The sequence below is a fragment of the Aethalodelphis obliquidens genome, unplaced genomic scaffold (assembly GCF_003676395.1).
Source record: "Aethalodelphis obliquidens isolate GAN/ISIS:26980383/991018 unplaced genomic scaffold, ASM367639v1 scaffold23, whole genome shotgun sequence".
Classification (NCBI taxonomy): Eukaryota; Metazoa; Chordata; class Mammalia; order Artiodactyla; family Delphinidae; genus Aethalodelphis; species Aethalodelphis obliquidens.
The window spans coordinates 14,602,401-14,622,317 of record NW_020837967.1 but is presented as its reverse complement, the minus strand read 5'-3'; the positions used below and the strand labels follow the sequence as shown (position 1 = coordinate 14,622,317).

General features: G+C 38.8%; 1 protein-coding gene across 3 annotated transcripts in view; it reads right to left on the bottom strand.

Annotated features, from left to right (window-relative positions):
• ARMC3 (armadillo repeat containing 3) overlaps positions 1 to 19,917 on the bottom strand; it is a 91,224-nt gene that overhangs the window by 68,687 nt on the left and 2,620 nt on the right. For 2 of the 3 annotated variants that reach the window (XM_027122103.1, XM_027122102.1), the window contains exons 2-3: positions 13,099 to 13,216; positions 6,201 to 6,326 (exon numbers count right to left, since the gene is read on the bottom strand). In XM_027122103.1, the coding sequence (XP_026977904.1) occupies positions 6,201 to 6,326; positions 13,099 to 13,216 (244 nt within the window). The remainder of the gene's footprint in view (positions 1 to 6,200; positions 6,327 to 13,098; positions 13,217 to 19,917) is intronic. The other variant, XM_027122104.1, reaches the window with a different exon arrangement.

The following is a 19,917-nucleotide window of genomic DNA, read 5'->3' as shown; positions in this document are numbered from 1 at the left end:
TCATCACTTTAAGTATATCATGCCACTCCCTTCTGGCTTGTAGAGTTTCTGCTGAGAAATCAGCTGTTAACCTGATGGGAGTTCCCTTGTATGTTATTTGTCATTTTTCTCTTGCTGCTTTCAATAATTTTTCTTTGTCTTTTATTTTTGCCAATTTGATTCATGTCTCGGCATGTTTCTCCTTGGGTTTATCCTGTATGGGACTCGCTGAGCTTCCTGGACTTGGGTGGCTATTTCCCTTTCCCTGTTAGAGAAGTTTTCGACTATAATCTCTTCCAATATTTTCTCGGGTCCTTTCTCTCTCTCTTCTCCTTCTGGGACCCCTACAATGTGAATGTTGTTGCGTTTAATGTTGTCCCAGAGGTCTCTTAGGCTGTCTTCATCTCTTTTCATTCTTTTTTCTTTATTGTGTTCCACATCAGTGAATTCCACCATTCTGTCTTCCGGGTCACTTATCTGTTCTTCCGCCTCAGTTATTCTGCTATTGATTCCTTCTAGTGTAGTTTTCATTTCAGTTATTGTATTGTTCATCTCTGTTTGTTTGTTCTTTAATTCCTCTAGGCCTGTGTTAAACATTTCTTGCATCTTCTCGATCTTTGCCTCCATTCTTTTTCTGAGGTCCTAGATCATGTTCACTATCATTATTCTGAATTCTTTTTCTGGAAGGTTGCCTATCTCCACTTCATTTAGTTGTTTTCCTGGGGTTTTATCTTGTTCCTTCATCTGGTACATAGCCCTCTGCCTTTTCATCTTGTCTATCTTTCTGTGAATGTGGTTTTTGTTCCACAGCTTCAGGATTGTAGTTCCCATGCCATCTGTTTTAAGTGCATTCCTTTTTTAAAAAAGTTATTTTATTGAAGTATAGTTGACTTACAATGTTATGTTCGTTTCTGCTGCACAGCAAAGTGATTCAGTTACACAAATATATACGTATTTTTTTCCATTATGGTTTATTACAAGATATTGAATACAGTTCCCTGTGCTATACAGTTGGACCTTGTTGTTTAGCCATTCTATACATAATAGTCTGCATCTGCTAATCCCAAACTCTCAATCCATCCCTCTCCCACCCCCATCCCCCTTGGCAACCACAAGACTGTTCTCTCTGTCTGGGAGTGTGTTTCTGTTTCATAGATAAGTTCATTTGTGTCATATTTTAGATTCCTCATGTAAGTGGAGTCATATGATATTTGTCTTTCTCTTTCTGAATTACTTCTCTTAGTATGATAATCTCTAAGACTCCACACAAAAAACTACTAGAATTAAGCGATAAGTGAATTCAGCAAGGTAGCAGGATACAAGATTAACATACAGTAATTGTTGCATTTCTTTACACGAACAATGAAATATTAGAAAGGGAATGTAAAAAAAAAAATCCATTTTAAAATCGCATCCAAAAAATAAAGTACTTAGGAATAAACTTGACCAAGGAGGTGAAAGACTTATATGCTGAGAACTATAAAACACTAATAAAAGAAACTGAAGATGATTCAACGAAATGGAGACACTTCCCTGGTCGCTCAGTGGTTAAGAATCCTCCTGCCAATGCAGGGGACACGGGTTCGATCCCTGCTCCGGGAAGATCCCACGTGCCGTGGAGCAACTAAGCCCGTGTGCCACAACTATTGAGCCTGCATGCCACAACTACTGATGCCCATGCTCCTAGAGCCCATGCTTCACAACAAGAGAAGCCACTGCAACGAGAAAAGCCTGCGCACAACGAAGAGTAGCCCCTGCTTGCCGCAACTAGAGAGAAAGCCTGCGTGCAGCAAGGATGACCCCCCAAAATAAATAAATAAATTTTAAAAAAAGAAATGAGGCTTCCCTGGTGGCGCAGTGGTTGAGGGTCCGCCTGCCGATGCAGGGGACGCGGGTTCGTGTCCTGGTCCAGGAAGATCCCACATGCTGCGGAGTGGCAGGGCCTGTGAGCCATGGCTGCTGGGCCTGCACGTCCGGAGCCTGTGCTCCGCAATGGGCGAGGCCACAACAGTGAGAGGCCCGTGTACCGCAAAAAAAAAAAAAAAAAAAAAAAAGGAAAGATATCCCATGCTCTTGGATTAATTCTTATTTACAGTTTTTTTGTTGCATAATATTGACCACCTAATTTACTCTTGATCTTGTATACTCTTTTACATCAACCTTTTCCTAAGATGGCAAACTCTTCAGATTGCCTTAATCAGGCGTTTAAGCCACAGAACGGTACTGATCCGTGGCCTGTTAGGAACTGGGCTGCACAGCAGGAGGTGAGAGGAGGGTGAGCGAAGCTTCATCTGTATTTATAGCCGCTCCCCATCGTTCACATTACCGCCTGAGCTCTGCCTCCTGACAGCATTATGGTGAGTTGTATAATTATTTCATTATGTATTACAATGTAATAATAATAGAAATAAAGTACACAATAAATGTAATGCACTTGAATCATCCCAAAACCATCCCCTGACCTCCCCGCCAGCCCCCCAACCTGGTCTGTGGAAAAACTGTCTTCCACGAAACCTGTCCCTGGGGCCAAAAAGGTTGGGGACTGCTGCCTTAAGTAATGTAATGTCTGGGCTTCCAAGGCTACTTCTCCTCATGAGGATCCTAATGAACTCTCTCTTTAGCTGAACCCTCTCCATTAAATGAGTCTCTGTTGTATGGCCTCATTGAACTAAATACAAACTGGAAGGTGAAAGAAGATAGCAGCTTCTGTTTTTGTTTTTTTTTTTGCGGTACACGGGCCTCTCACTGTTGAGAGGGCCCAGCCGCTCCGCGGCATGTGGGATCTTCCCGGACCGGGGCACGAACCCGTGTCCCCTGCATCGGCAGGCGGACTCTCAACCACTGCGCCACCAGGGAAGCCCCAGCAGCTCCTGTTTGATAAAAAGGTTTAACAAAGTAATTTAAATTCCTATCTTGAATGACCCAAGCATGGCACAAACACATAGCTCAATCACTCTAGAAAAAAAAAAATTTATTTGCAACTGCAAAAGGGAAAAGATGGTTCTCATAGCAATCCTTTAGCACCTGGAATGTTGGAACATTCTGTTGGTTCATCCACTATGAGCATAGTGGTGGAAAACCGTACGAAAATACAAATTTCTGAAGAAGCATCAGTTATTTTAAGACTGTCCAAAGATGGTGATTTAACCATGCAGGTTCAGAGGTGCATTTATTTACATACTGGTCTGGAAACATGACTTTGCATTTAGGTCAAAAGACTTGTTGCTTATTTTTTATTCCAAGTTTCCTTGGACATGTATGAAAAGTGAAGCACTAGCTATTGTATTGGCTCTCTTACCAAAAAAGGAGCTCTGCAAGCAGTTGAGGATGCCATGTGTTTTATCCATGTCATCAGATAGTTCAAATAGAAAATCAGGTAAGTTAATCCCAATAATGGTTTGATTTTTTTCACCCACTTCACAGAATCAAAAGAAGGTCCTTACAAGTTCATGCAGTATACTTGAGACCCAGGCACTCAGTGGAGACCTTGAAGACAGCAAAGGTCTTTCCATGGTTAAGCTTTGCAGTTGCAGACTGCACTGGTTCTAGAGCTGGTTACAGACCAGCCAGCCAGCTTACAGACTGTGGTTTGACAGGTCTAAGGGAGCCATCTCATTTAGCACCCAAATGTAACAGTATTCTTTACATTTGGGGGCCACAGACTCCTTTAGAAACTCATGAAATTCAACTTAAAAACCTACTTAGAAAAATTTGCAAACAAATTGTAGGGTTTCACAGATGATAAACTTGTATATATTAGAAGATGAAAATACAAAATAAAATGAATAACAGAAATTAACATAAAAAGGGAAAAAATCACAGAGACCTAGATATTAAATTGAAAATACAAATGTAAACAGGAAATTATAACTCTCCTTTCTAAATCATTTAGAAGGAGAATCTGACTTAGCATGGACACTAATGTTAAGGATCGTAAAAGATTTTAGTGAACAGAAGGTCTACTGAACTATGAGTCAGAGAGTAAAGTTGTAATTTAGCTCTCATCTCAGTTCTGCTACTAGCCACCTGCATGACTTTGGGCAAGGAACCCAATCCTTCGAGGGATCTTTCTTATGTTTAAGGAGTTGGGGCTTCCCTGGTGGCACAGTGGTTGAGAGTCCGCCTGCCGATGCAGGGGACACGGGTTTGTGCCCCGGTCCGGGAAGATCCCACATGCCGCGGAGCGGCTGGGCCCGTGAGCCATGGCCGCTGAGCCTGCGCGTCCGGAGCCTGTGCTCCGCAATGGGAGAGGCCACAACAGTGAGAGGCCCGCGTACCGCAAAAAAAAAAGGAGTTTGACTTCCCTGGTGGTGCAGTAGTTAAGAATCCACCTGCCCATGCTGGGGACACGGGTTCGAGCCCTGGTCTGGGAAGATCCCACATGCCGCAGAGCAACCAAGCCCGTGCGCCACCACTACTGAGCCTGCGCTCCAGAGCCTGCGAGCCACAACTACTGAGCCCACATGCCACAAGTACTGAAGCCCGTGCGCCTAGAGCCCGTGCTCTGCAACAAGAGAAGCCACCGCAATGAGAAGCACGTGCACCGCAACAAAGAATAGCCCACGCTCGCCACAACTAGAGAAAGCCTGCGTGCAGCAACGAAGACCCAACACAGCCAAAGATAAATTAATTAATTAAAATAAATAAAATAAAATAAGGAGTTGCACATGGGGTGTTACAAAGCACCTTTGGTTTTCAAACTCTGTGGTATGCATGCAGAATAAAACGGAACAAATTTAAATATTTTCCCTGTTTTGGTTATAAATAATTCTATATGGCACATTCAATATGGCAGAATTAGTCTACAGACAACCCGAGACAGATTTATGAAGGCCCCACAATACGAATGATTACTACTTTATTTTAACTTCTCTGTGCCTCAGTCACCTCATATGTAAAGGAAATAATAGCACCAACCTCATTAAGCGATTTAATATATAAATACTATGTACGACAGTGCCTGGCACATTGTAAGTACTTTGTAAGTGTTGACCAATGTTATTGTAATCTCCATTGGTGGAATATCCACTGCCCACTGACTGTCCTCATCCTGCCGTCCTTCCCGGAAATACTCCCAGAGCCCCCGCCTTGTAGCACAGCCACTGCTAGGGCCCCTGGAGTTTCCACCAGAAACCCTACCACTAACTGCAAAGTGCCCCCGCCAACCCCATAACACTGCAGGTACTGTTCACGTGGTCTCCGCAGCTGAGGCTGTGATGCCACAGATGCCAGAGAAGGCTCTCCTTCCCCTCCCTTCCCCCTTCCTCCACTCATAACTGTCTCTGAAAATACCAAGGCCACAGTCCCTGCTGGACACCATGGAATGAGGGGCCCCCATTGCATCACAGAGGGTCCAGGGTATGTGAGCTGGGACAGTGCAGGAAGCTGAAGGAGGAATCTGTGCTTGTGTGTTTGCTGAGACCATGGTAAAAAGGAGAAGGTAGGATGATTTTAGCCACGTGCCATGATAGAGACATGTTTATTCCTATGAGCCCAAGTTTCATGACAGAATTCAGTCTCCACCAAGAAAGTCATTTTTTATTATAAATAACAAGGCTTTTGTTGTCCAACTCGAAAATCTACCACCGTAACATGAAAATGACTTACAAACGGAAAACACGTCCTGTTCACTAGTCAGGGACTGCCTGTATTGCATGGTTTTAGTCAAACTGATATTCTAATAGAAGTGACAGCATATTTTAAGTAATACTGTTATTCCACCATATTAAATATGTGAAAATAGTAAAGCAAGTAATAGATCTGATTTAAGGAGTAAATACATATCTAAATTTATGTTTGGCAAAATATAGCTTGCAGCTTCAAAAAATAAGTGTATCAAAACTTCTTACTCTGGGCTTGTTACAATGAAATACACGTGAAGTGTAACTTACACAGGCACACATTCAAATTACACTATCCTAACTCAAGAAAAAAAGTATTTTAATTTTAAGAGACAATGATTGTTCTAACTTGTAAGACTGGAATATACTACATCACCAACTCTGAGAGTTTTTCCATGGATATATGTGCACATATTTTTATATTTAAAAATATCACTTAAAATATGAAATCATACATTTGTTGCACATTACACTTATTTAACTTTCTTGTTGACATTAAAGTCAGCTTAAATAAAATTAAAACGAGTCCCTTAAGGTTAAATTTAAAAGTATAATGCATCATGTGAGATTATTTGATTAGTTTTAAAAGCAGATACTTACTATTAGAAGCCAGAATTCCAAATATCATAGTAGCGTTTCTTCTCACAATTTTGTCTTCGTGGTTGAGCAGCTTAGTTAACGGTTCCACAGCTCCAAGTTCAAGGAGGGTTGCTTTATTTTCTTCACCTAACATCACAGGTAAAATAAAATCAGACATGGATAGCAATCTCATCAAAGTTCTTCTTTGTCATTCCAATATCTTATTTGTCTTTCACATTCCTCTGCTTCCACACGTATTTCTCTCAGAATAAACCTTAGAGCTCAGGTATCCTGGACTTGCTACTCTCCCTTCCCTGGATGTTTACAAAGCTGGCTTCCTCATTTGGTTCTTAGCTCACACTGAACCTCCCGAGGGGTCTCTTCTGATCACCCTGCCTAATGTCATCACTACATCCCAGTCTTTCTGATATCTCTTTATGCTGCTTTATTTCCTTCATACCACTCAACGATCTCCGTGCATTGTTCGCTTACACCCCTGTTACTTAACTTTCCATGAAGACAGATACCCTTTCTGTTCTATTCTCTTATAACGTCGTGCCTAACACAGTGCCAGGCATGTAATGGAAACTCAATAATACTTACTTGCATAATTAATTATAAAAATTAACACACAGAGTCCCCTCTTCAAATTCAAGTGTGGTGGAGTTTAGGGTGCTCATTTTTCACCCAGTGGATTTGCCTGCAGCCAGCGTGGAGGCACACACACAAAGCAGAGCCACCGGGGTTACTGGGATTCCTTAGCTGTGGCAAGAAGCCCCAGAACCAGAAGGTCAGTGAAGGCCAGCATCTGGCCTAACTGTAAAAGCAGTTTATCCCTACCCCAATAAGTGGGATATCATTCTGCAAAGTCTGGAATAATATTTAGGTCCTGATTAACTTCAGCTTTTCAATTTCACCAGCTATGAAAATGCAAATTTCATTTTCAAAATTAATTTGAGTAAAATAAAGTCTTTTAAACATTTTTGCCTCAGTTTTCTTTTAAAATTAAAATATTTTATACTTGAAGTTATAGGTTCATTCTGATAACTCAGTTCTCTGAACACAGACTTGTACCCTCCTATAGCCTGTGGAACTGCCCTGTATCTAAATGATTAAATCTGTCACTTGATAAGAATATGCTGAAATATGCATTATTGACTATTACAAACGTCCTTCTCAAACCTTCCATAATGTTTGCATTTTATTGGGGTTCTAAAAGTGAATTTCTTAGATGAAAATATTTTGTCAAATAAATTTTTTTTTTTTTTTTTTTTGCTGCGCCACGCAGCATGTGGGATCTTAGTTCCCTGATCAGGGATGGAACCCTCGCCCCCTACATTGGAAGAACAGAGTCTTAACCACTGGACCGCCAGGGAAGTCCCAAATTTTAATTTAAGGATAAATTTTAGGATACTTAAATAAATGGTGGCTTCATAGAATCAATAGAGAAATATTCCATCTTTTTCAATTTTCTAAAAGAGTTTGTGTACAATTGGTATTATTTCTTCCATAAGTGTATGGCAGAGTTCAGCAGTGAAAACATCTGGACCTAAAGTATTCTTTGTGAGATTTTTAAATTACAAATTTCCATTTTTGTAATAGATAAGGGGCTATTCAGGCTATCTATTTTTCTTTAATGAGCTTTGAGAGTTTGTGTCTTAAAATGAATTTGCCCAATTCATCTAAGTTGTAGAATTTATTGGCATTAAATTGTTCATAACATTTAGATTATCCTTTTAATATCTATAGGAGCTATAGTGATGTTCTTATTCCTCATATCAATAATTTGTCTTCTCTCTTTTTACTTATCAATCTGGCTAGACATTTTCATTTCACTGCTTTTGTCCACTGTTTTTCTGTTTTCTGTTTCATTGATTTTTGCTCAGGCGTATATTATATCCATATTACTGATGCCTGGGTTTAATTAGCTCTTGTTTTTCTATTTTCTTAAAGTGGAAGCTCAGGTCATTGAGAGATGTTCTTGTTTTCTAACAGGCACTTGGTGCAATAAATTTCTCTCTAAATACTCTTTTAGTAGCATCCTACAAGTTTTTATATGCTGTGTTTTCATTTTTAATTTGGATTTTCCTTCTGATTTCTACTTTCACTCACAGGTTATTTATTATTATTTTTTTAAAAAATTTTATTTATTTTTGGCTGTGTTGGGTCTTCGTTGCTGCACGCGGGCTTTCTCTAGTTGCAGTGAGCGGGGTTTACCCTTCATTGCAGTGCATGGGCTTCTCATTGCGGTGGCTTCTCTCGTTGTGGAGCACGGGCTCTAGGCGTGCGGGCTTTAGTAGTTGTGGCATGCGGGCTCAGTAGTTGTGGCTCATGGGCTCTAGAGCACAGGCTCAGCAGTTGTGGCGCACAGGCTTAGTTGCTCCACAGCATGTGGGATCTTCCCGGACCAGGGATCGAACTCATGTACCCTGCATTGGCAGGCGGATTCTCAACCACTGCGCCACCACGGAAGCCCCTACTCGCAGGTTATTTAGAAGTGTGTTATTTGCTTTCCGACTATTTAGTGATTGTCCAGAGTTCTTTGTGTTATTGATTTTTAATTTAATTCTAATGTGGAATAGCATATATTTTGTATGAATGGAATTCTTTTAAATTTATTAAAGCTTGTGTTATGGCCCAGAATATAATCCATTTTGATAAATGTCCTGTATGCACTTGAAAAGTGCTGCTGTTCTTGGAGTGTTCTATAAATATAAATTAGGTTAAATTAATTTATATTGCTGTTCAAATCTTCTATATCCTTACAGATTTACTGTCTACTGGTTCTTTCATTTATTGAGAGAAGAGTATCAAAATCCTCAGCTATAATTGTAGATGTCTATTTCTCCTTGCATTTCTAGCTTCATGTAATCTGAAAGTCTGATATTAAGTACATTAATTGTTTAGGATTTTTCATAGCATCTTGATTAATTGACCCCTTTATTATTATTATAAGATGGCCATGTTTATCTCTGGTACCACTCCTTTTTTTGTCTATTTTTGTGATATTGATATGGCTATTTCAGCTTTCTTTTGATTAGTGCTAGCATAGGATATCCTTTTTCATCCTTTTACTTTCAAGTTATTTGTGTCATTATATTCTAAGTGCATTTCTTGAAGGCATCATGCAGTTTGGTCTTGCTTTTTTCCTAATAAAACACTCTCTCCCTGTTAATTGATGTATCCAGACCATTTACATTTAATTTGATTATTGATGTGGTTAGGTTTAAATATACCATCTTGTTACTTATTTCTTATGTGTCTCATTGTTGTTTTTCTTTTCTTCATTTCTGCCTTCTTTGTATGAATTGAATTTTTTATGATTCCATTTTGTTCCTTTGTTGGCTTATTTGATATCATTGCTTTGTTATTTTTGTGGTTGCATTAGGGTCTGTAGTGTATGTCTTAGCACAGTCTTCTTTCAAGTGGTAGTATACTACTTCACATATAGTACACTTACAATAGTATACTTCCATTTTTCACCTCTTTACCTTGGTTCTGTTGTCATATATCTTACTTTTACATGTTTCAGACTACACAATATATGATTATTAGTTTTGTTTAAAATAACCAATTTGCTTTTTAAGTGATTTAAATAATAAGCAAAAAAACCCTTATATGTTACCATTTATAGTGTTCTGTATTTATTCTTTTGTGTAGATCCATATTTCCATCTGGTGCCATTTTCTTTCTGCCTGAAGGACCTACTTAATATAATTAGTAGTGCGGGTCTGCTTGCAATGAACTATTTCAGTTTTTGAATGTTTGAAAAAGACTTTATTTCACTTATGTTTCTGAAAGATATTTTTGAAGGGTGTAGAAATCTAGGTTGAAAGTTTTGGGGTTTTTTCCGATACTTTTTTTTTTTTTTAACTTTTACTGTAATATAGTTGATTTACAATGTTGTGTTAGTTTCAGGTGCACAGAAAAGTGATTCAGTTTAAAGATATTGCTCCACTGACTTCTTGCTTGCATCATTTGTGATAATAAATCTGTTGTCATCCTTATTTTTGTCACCCTGAATGTAACATTTTTTTCCTCTGAATGCTTTTAAGATTTTCTCTTTATCAGTCTTTTCAAGAAATTTGATTATAATGTGCCTTGTAGTTCTCTTCATATTCATTGTGCTTCAGTTTCGTTAAGCTTCTTGGATCTGGGGGCTTCGAGTTTTCATCAAATTGGGGGAAATTTTAACCATTATTTTCTGAAATACTTATTCTGTTCCTCACTCCTTTATTCAGAGACTCAAGTTACAAATACATTGGGTCAGTTTTGATTTACAAATTGAATTATATCCTCATTATGCATTGTATTTTCCTGCTTTTTGTCACACCTGGTAACTTTTTACTGGGTGCCAGACATAGTGAATTTTACCTAGTTGGGTAATGGATATTGTTGTTACCTTGAAGTTTGTTCTGGGACACAGTTATCTGGAGAAAGTTTGATCCTTTCAGGTTTGCTTTTAAAATATTTATTTGATAGTACTAGAACAGGGCTCAATCTAGGCCTAATTGTTTCTAACTATTGAGGCAAGACCCTTCTGTGTACTTGCACAATTCTCCATGAATCTTGAGGTTTTGCAGTCTGGCTGATGCGAACAGGCACTACTTCTGACCCTGTGTGAGCACTAGGCACTGTTACCTCTGATCCTGTTGGGTGCTTTGTCTGACTTCAAGTAGTCCCCACACATACACATGTGGATCAAGCTGAACACTTGAGTGGGAGCCTTTACAGACCTCCTGAGTTCTCTCTCTGTGCAACTCTTTCCTCTCTGTTACTCTGTCCTGAAAACTTGCTGCCTTCATCTTCCTGGATTTTCAGGTCTATCGTCTCAACTCAGAGAGTCCACCAGGCTCTGCACAGGTTACCCCTTCCTGGGCTGTGGCCTGGAAACTCTCTGAAATCAATAGGCTGGGGCAATCAGATGGCTAATTTCCTTTGTTTCCTGTTTCTCAATGGCCTGATATTCAGTGTGTTGCCAACTCTTATTTCTTATATTTTTCTGGTTTCTTACTTGTTCTGGTAAGGAGGTTAAATCTGGCCCCTTACTTCATCTTGGCAAGAAGGCAAAGTCCCATCATTTAACTTAAGAAAATATTTCAGAAAATACTGCTAGTACTGAACATGAGACTTACAATATAAAAAGAGAGGACATGTGATGACTCTGTGCTATAGATGCATGATCCAATATCTCCCTGAAATTTGACCCAGTATTCTACACAATCTACTCATGAACCATACCTTCCAGAACCACTCTGGTTTTTATCAGAATTCCCAACGATGACTAGAGTGAGATGATGGTGATGACTAGCCAGGTGAGTATTTTACCATTTGCTAATTGAATGATTTGTTGTTCTCTCATGTAAGTCCCCCAAACAATGTTTTTTTTTTTTAACATCTTTATTGGGGTATAATTGCTTTACAATGGTGTGTTAGTTTCTGCTTTATAACAAAGTGAATCAGTTATACATATACATATGTTCCCATATCTCTTCCCTCTTGCATCTCCCTCCCTCCCACCCTCCCTATCCCACCCCTCCAGGCGGTCCAAACAATGTTTTAAAGTACCATTTCTTTAAAATCAAATTGCTCCCATTTTAGTTTAAAAAGGTTTTGTTAAAAATACCAAGCTACACTAAACTCTTCAAATATTTCCAATTTCAATGTTACACAGTATAATAAAAGTCTGATTTTATCACCACTTGGAATGAACTAAAATGTAACTATCTCTTATGTTTGTAAATCCTCTATGAACAAGTCTTTCAACAGAATCTAATTTGTAACATTTACAACATTTTAGTAAACTTTACATTTTACAACAGTTTTAGTCTTACAGAAAAATTTCAAAGATAACACAGATACTTCCCATGTGTCCCACACCCAGTTTCCCATTATTTTACATTTTACATTAGTAGGGACATTTGATGCAGTTAATGAACCAATAATGATATGTTATTACTAATGAAATTCTACAGTTTATTCAGATTTCCTGTTAGTTTTTCTTTTTCTGTTCCAGCATCCTACCCAGGATCCCCCATGACATTTAGTCACTGTGTGTCCTTAGCTCCTGTTGGCTGTGAGAGTTTCTCAGACTTTCCTTGTTTTTGATAGCTATGACAGTTTTGAGAGTACTGGTTAGGTAATTGGAGGATGTCCCTGAATTGGAATTTGTTTTATTTTTTTTTTAAATCATATTTAGACTGGGGCTATAGGTTTTGGGGAAAATAACATAGAAATGCCATTTTCATTATGTCATGTCAAGGGCATTTATTATCAAATGACTTATCTCTGTTGATGTTGATTTCGATCACCTGGCAGAGGAAGTGTTTGTCAGGTTTCTCTGCTACAAACTTACTCTTTTCCCCCTGTGTCCATCTTGCACTCTTTGGAAAAATGTCACTATGCACAGCCCCTAAAGAATAGAAGTTGCATCCCACCTCCTCAAGGGCAGAGTATCTGCATAAATTGGGATCCTTCTGCATTGGAGATTTGTCTTTTCTCTCCCATTTATTTACTTATTCAATCATTTATTTGTCTGTATAGACTTATGGATATTTATTTTCTTCTTTAATATAAATTATCGGGCTATAAATCCAATACTTTGTTTATTTTGTTGCTCAAATTATTCCAGCCTTGATCCTTAGGAGCTCTTTCAGCTCCTGTGACATTTACAGTTTTTTAAACTGCAATAAAGCCTTCAAAATGACTCTTCTACCCATTGACTAAATTGCTCCTTAAGACTGGGTTAGGCACATAGGGAGATATATTACTTTCAGGTGATGCATTAAATGATATACTGATTGAAAGAATTCATCAGACAGGAAGTAAGTTAAAGACTGGAGAGAAAAGTGCCCATTATGTAGCAAGTATTTTTAAGAAACTAATGAAATAGAAAGATAAACTGAAAAAAAATCCAAACCTTTTAAAGCAAATCTATAAATGGCTTCACATGCTTTAGCCAAAATTTCTTCTTCTGGAGAATTAAGCATTAACACCACGGTTGCTGCTTTTTTGCTTTCAATTGTTAAGGGATCAAACTAGAATTCAAAGAGAAAAATATCAGAGCCACATACAAGCTTTAAAAGCACATAAAACATGAGTGGTGTGTTGAAACTTAAAGAGAGCATAGTCTTACAAAAAGGATGTGGTCACTGCCCACAAAGTGCACTGTAAAATTTTTATTTAAAAACTATCACAGTTGTCAACATTGGCGGCTTTGGAATTCCTGGAGTATGGAGGGAAGAGCAAAGTATTTTGGAATCCGGCAGGTGTAGTCTCTCATTTTAGCCATAGGGAACCAAACTAGTTACTTAAGCTGTTAGAATTTCAGTTTCCTTCTCTGAATAACGGGTATAATAATACCTATTGCAAAGGATTAAGGAGCGGATTAGAGATCATGTATGTAAATCACTTAGCACATTGTCCGGCACATAATAGATGCTCATTAAATAACATATATTAGTATAGTTCTTAGCCAATACACAAGAATCCTTGAGACCCTGTATGTATTAGATGCCCTGACAGTCTCAGTGATCAGTACTTGCTTTCTAACCACTACACCCTCTCTTGAAAAGCAGGAATTACATATGTGAAATAACTAAAAAGCAAAAGATAACAGCATATCACAAAATGTAAAACTGGATAAAATCTGGAACAGGGGAAAAGGTAATATAGTATAAAGAAAAAGTATAGGACTCTAAGAAGTCCTGTACCTTGCTGTGAGATCCTGAGAATTCATGTGGAGCTGAAATGAACAATAACAAATGCATGACCCCCGTGGGTTTTGTTTGGTCAAGGAGAAAACAAATTATTACACTATTTTTCTTCCATTTCCAGAGACCATGGAGGAGGAGGTTCTGCTTATGTTAAAGGAAAAAAAAAATTGAATTTCAAAGCTTTACCTGGTTCTTTGTGTTGGCCCTTTCTAAATGGACATCTTAATGTGTTTTGAGACATAGCAAAAATTGATGTTCAGTTTTGGGTAGAGGATGGAGAGATAGATTATTCTGAATAAGGAGATATAACTGTGTGAGGTTAAAAGAGTAAAGATAGAGAAGATGGCAGTAAGCAATGACCCGAAAGGATGTGGCTGGGATAAAAATACCTCTTGGAGGGAAAATGGCTGTTGGATTTTAGGACAGCATTATCTAACATCCAAATTGAAGCTGTTGTTTGTGCATGTCTAGCTCTGTACTAGAAGCTGAAAGAGTTATCAAAGTCTCAAGCCTCTTAGACTCTTTGGGAGACAATTCATCAGTAAAAGTCTGCCATATGCACCAGGCTTGCTGCACTTACGGGTTCCAGTGACATGAACCAGTGAGAAAAAACGGCCTCTAGAAGAGCCTAGAGCAATGGCTAGGATGCTGTCTGCAACGCTGACCAGGAGAGCATAAGGGCCTGGAAATTCAGAGAAATTTTAAGGAAGAACTATTAAAAGTACCCGGTGATTGAGGCTTGAGAAACATCTTAGATAGGCATTAAAGGGTAGCCCCAGAATGCCAGAGCACTTGGAGTCATCACTAGCTCACTAACCGCATCTTTTTTAATCTGAAAAATTAGGGAGTTGGATTATATCTCTCAGATCTCTTCTAGATGTAAAATTCTAGGATACTATGAAGTACAAAAACATATGGCAGAGACAATAAATGTTGTGATGCGGAAGGGGGAATTAATTTGAACTGGGATAAATGGAGAAAGGTCCGCGGTGGTGGTAGAATTTTAGATGTGATTTGAAGAATGGATACAATGGGGTAGGCTGAGATAAGGAGGAAGGATATTCAAATGGGAAAAATGACACCAGGAAGGTTTAAAATGGGAATGAATGCTGCATTTATGGTGGATAAAATAGGAGTTTGACTGAATAGAAAATATGTAATAGGAAGCAGAATATTACTGAAAAATAAGGAAAGATGAGGCCTCAGCAAGTGACCTAGACCTTCCCTTCACCAGCCCTCTATTGAGGATAATCAACAGAGTTCAGAGGAAAGGATTGTGACTCTAGAAATTTATACCTTGCTAAGTTATCATTCATACATGAAAAAGACATGTTCAGGCATTCACAAACTCAACAAGTATATCAACTGTACACGTAAACAAATTACTTGGCAAATACTTAAGCCAAGATTGGGGAGGACAAAATATAAACACAGTAGTGGTGGATCAATAAATTGATAAATTGATATTTAAACTGGATGATAATGATGGTCTGAATCACAGTGTAATTCTTAAGAAGGGATTTCTGAAGTAATGACATAATAAGGAAAAAAGTTAATAATGATTTGGAATTAAAATTCTAGATTTTTTCAACAAAACTCAGGTAAAATTTCATTGATCTTATCATTACCTGAATTACATTATTTGTTAATTGACTGTTTCCGCCACTAGAATGTAAGTTGCCTTGAGGCCTGATCTATATGCCCAGGATGTAAAGGAATACTTGGCATATAGTATGTACTCAATATTTGTCCAGTAAATGAATGACTTTCTTCAGACAAAAGATTGTTATTTCTCTATCTCCACTACCTAGAACAATACCCAATATATGGAAATCCTCAATAAATGTCTATAAAGAAATATATTAAAGTGCCTCTGGAAACTTCTTTTTTTATATTTGTGGCCTTGAAGTGCCTTAACTGTTGTACTGTCTGTTGATGCCAGAAAAGAAGATTCCAAATCTGAGGTTCACGGAGCCATCAGTGGGCTCCAGGGACAGCTTGTCTCTCTGAAATTATGTGCAGAAATTTTGGTGTGCATTCTACAGGGAGAGAGTCCACAGTCACCATCCTACCCTTGTAAGGCCCCCAACCCACCACCAAACCCTTGAGAATCAAAGCCTTAGATCACCTTTTCCACTTAAGTCAGTTTCCCTAGCATCCTGGCTGGTTACCTTTCCTTCCATTTTAGAACTTCCACTTCAGAGACGTCTGATATTTCAGTATTTTTAAAGCTGATTTTACTAGCACGTGAATGAAAAAACTATGTTGAAGCATAGATTTCTCGTGATCTCCACAGAATGGCTACAATTCTCAAAGGAGCAGGGTAGGTGGAAATACATTTAAATATCTTTTAATGCTCCTTCAGTGGTTCAGAAAACACTTCAGTATTTTGCCATATCTTCTGGTCATCCTTAAGAAAAAGGTGATGGGGGTACAAGAAGCTTAAGAGGAACTTTGAGACCGTGAGAGTTACCACTGTAAGGGCTGTCAAAGGAGGAGAAATACCAGTGTTTGGCAGACAGTGGAGAAACTTGGCATGACATGTGTTTCTCCTACAGAGCCTGCGGCATTATAGTAATTTTTTATTAAAAAGGGCGCCGAGAATAAAATGATAGCTATAACAGAATGCCACATGACTAAATATATAATCCTGTGCTGTAATTACAGATTCCATCTGCTTTCCCATGAAGAACTCATAGTCAGTCACCAACAAGCTGGTTGTGAAATTATAATTTCGTGCTCTGTACTGAATAAACGATGAACTAAAATTATTTACAAAGAGAATGAAAGAAAGGGGAAGCGTTTTGGCTAAGCTTTGAGTTTTAAACCCAGTCAATTAGAGAAGCCATAGACTTGTAGAGTCTTTTCTTGTAGAGCTTTTCTACCTCTGTTAAGGAAATAAGACTATTAGGATAAGGCTGCCCAACAGAACTGCGATGAAATGTTCTGACCCTGCACTGTCCAGTGCGGCAGGCACAGGCCCCATGTGGCTCCTGAGCACTCGAAGTGTAACTGATGAGACTGAGGAACGGAATTTTTCCCTTTTTTTTTTATTGTTGATTTTAATTAATACAATTTTAGTTATTTTAAATGTAAATAACCACATGTGGCCAGTGGCTACTGTATCCATAGACAGCACCAGTCTAAAGGAACATACAATTATAAAGCTGAATTCAGTGAAAAGAGATGAATCATGAGTTGAGTGATTTTTATGCTGCCGTTAAGTGCAAATAAAAGGCTTTTTTGATTTCTGCTGGAATGTGTTTACCAAGTCAGTGGTCTCCGATCACGAGAAGCCAATTGCACAGGAAAAGGGAGACAGATAAACAGAAGGAAGTAGACTGCACCACTCGAGCATGGACTTTTAGTACAGACTCTCTAGACAGCACTTAAAATCTGCAAAAGGGTAAAGGTTAAAATGAAAACCGCTAAAATGGCCTTTCATTTGCTTTACAACCTGAATCAAAATAGCAAATCTTTAGAGCAAGGTGAGCAAGCCGATATTTATTCATACAGTTTTGTATATGTACGTTATTTATACATACATCTGTGATGAGGGAGAAAGATAGGAAAATAAAGTCCCTAAGAGGCTTCATTCCTAGAAAAAAAGTCTATGGCAGTTTTGGCAGTCTATGACAGAGTTAAAGGTTGAGTTCTGAGGCTGATGAAAAGGGTCCAGAAAAACAAGACCCTGGGGACATCCCACTCTTCCAGGGAACTGGGTTTGGTTGCCCAGGTGAGGGAGCAGTTTCCACTATTGCTCGTTCCTCTGATTCAACACCCACCATGCTGGTTCCCTGTATGCACCTAGCAGGAAGGCGTTGACCCATTAACATAAATGTTCAGTTGACTTGATACTTAACCACTAAGATTCCAAGGCCAAATCATAGTCTCTTGTGAGTTTAAATACTGTGGATTTACCCACTAAAGTTCAACTGCCTCTGAAACATAAGATAACAAAATTTCCATGCTCTTAAACTCGAAGACCTGACCATGAATTGTGATGGCTGTGCTCTAAGGCCTCTGGGAACTTCAGTGGCCGGATGGGCTTTCACAGCCGATACCCCTGCCTCCTTGGACAGTTCACGCAAACTTCAACAGTTTTGTACAATGATGGACAGCACCCTCAACTACATCATTAATAATTACATTTACTAAGTTCTTATCTAATGCCTGGCACTGTTCTAAGCATCTTTTACATCTCTAACCTTGCCCCACTGCTGTGAGTGGGTATGCAGTGGACATGATTACATCCTCATTGGGGAATACCAAGGTTAGGAGATTTGCCCCAGATCACAGATGGTGGATGATGAGGTGAGGATTCAGACTCTGACAGTATAACCCTGGAGCCCATACTCAGTTACCGAATATCATGCCTTATACCAAACATTGCCTACTAACGTTGTTTCTGTTAATAATTCTTTCGTGCAATCAGTCCACAGAAAAAGTCTGCCTTTTGTTAAAGCATCACAAACAGCCTTTCAGCCAGACTTGGAATTGATTTGGGAAAGCATAATATAGTTGTGTTGGTTATTCAAGCCATACCTTCCCCCCATTTAGGCATCTTCTTAGCTAGTGTTCTCCTTTATGAGAAGAAACGGAGAATAATAAACCATAAATGCACACATTAGTGTATGCTTTGACAATGAGAATACTAACAAAAGCAAAGGGAGCATTTTGTTTTAACCTTATCACCAAACACTCTTTTTTTTCTGTCCCCGTTACCCATTTTAACCAGTAGATGAAAGACTAATAAAAATAAAAATCTTTGGAAACAATGTTTTAGGAGATATATAAGAAGCAAATTGCCATGACTTGACACAGAAAAGTTTATTTTCTCAAGCACTTATATATCCCTCTTTTAAATCTGGTTTTTATTTCTAATTTGTACAACAAACCTTTCACAGACTTTGAAGAGGTATACCTCGGAACAAATTCCAAGTTCAGATAGTTTAAACTGTGCTATAGTGTTTTGAAGTATTAGAATTTATAAGACAGAACAGCAGTTAGATACTTTAATACTACTCTATCAGCTTTATTAACATAAAATCAGAGCAGGGGAAGGATGGAAGGATCCTCGGGATTGTCAGAGAGCAACGGCCACTGTTACACATGCCTTTGGCTGCCCTCAAGACTGCTGTGACCCAAGGAAGCAAAAGCTAGATTTTTGTTAACTTGAGGATTGGAATTGTTTCTCAGTCCTTGATTGTGCTCCTCAAGGACTGGAGTACAGAGGACAACACCAGCAAGACATTATAAAATTATGGAGAGTGTATTAGACAAATATATCTATTGTTTAATAGTTCCTTAATTCTAATTTTAATCAGAAAGTGTTTGTCGTCAAGTACTGTGTTCATGACTCCACTTTCTGGTAGTAATAGGATGTCAATAATGCTATTTTGCAGTAAAAAGAAGGGTAATGCAAATAAGATGCAGTGAAAAATTAAGAGAATTTATTTGTTTGTTTGTTTTATGCTGGGATTGAGAAACAGGTACTAAGCTAAACCAGTGTCAACTAGCATGAATACCACAGTGCTGAACTCCAGAATGTGGGTGTGTTGCTCAGTTGTACTATGCAATTTTTTTTTTTTTTTTTTTTTGCAGTACGCGGGCCTCTCACTGTTGTGGCCTCTCCCGTTGCAGAGCACAGGCTCCGGACGTGTCGCAGGCTCAGCGGCCATGGCTCATGGGCCCAGCTGCTCTGAGGCATGTGGGATCTTCCCGGACAGGGGCACGAACCCGTGTCCCCTGCATCGGCAGGCGGACTCTCAACCACTGCGCCACCAGGGAAGCCCAATTAAGAGAATTTAGAACATTTTAGGGGTATGTCCAAAGGAGAGCAGCCAGACTGATGATCTATATCAGGAGACCACAGTGACCTTCTCTGCAAAGCTTTCCTAGACCTGGGCAGACAGGTCTTCTGTAGCCTCTGTTTCCAGCTGCATTGAAGGATCATACAGAAGTTATATAGGGATGTGTGTGTGTGTGTGTGTGTGTGTGTGTGTGTGTGTGTGTGTGTGTGT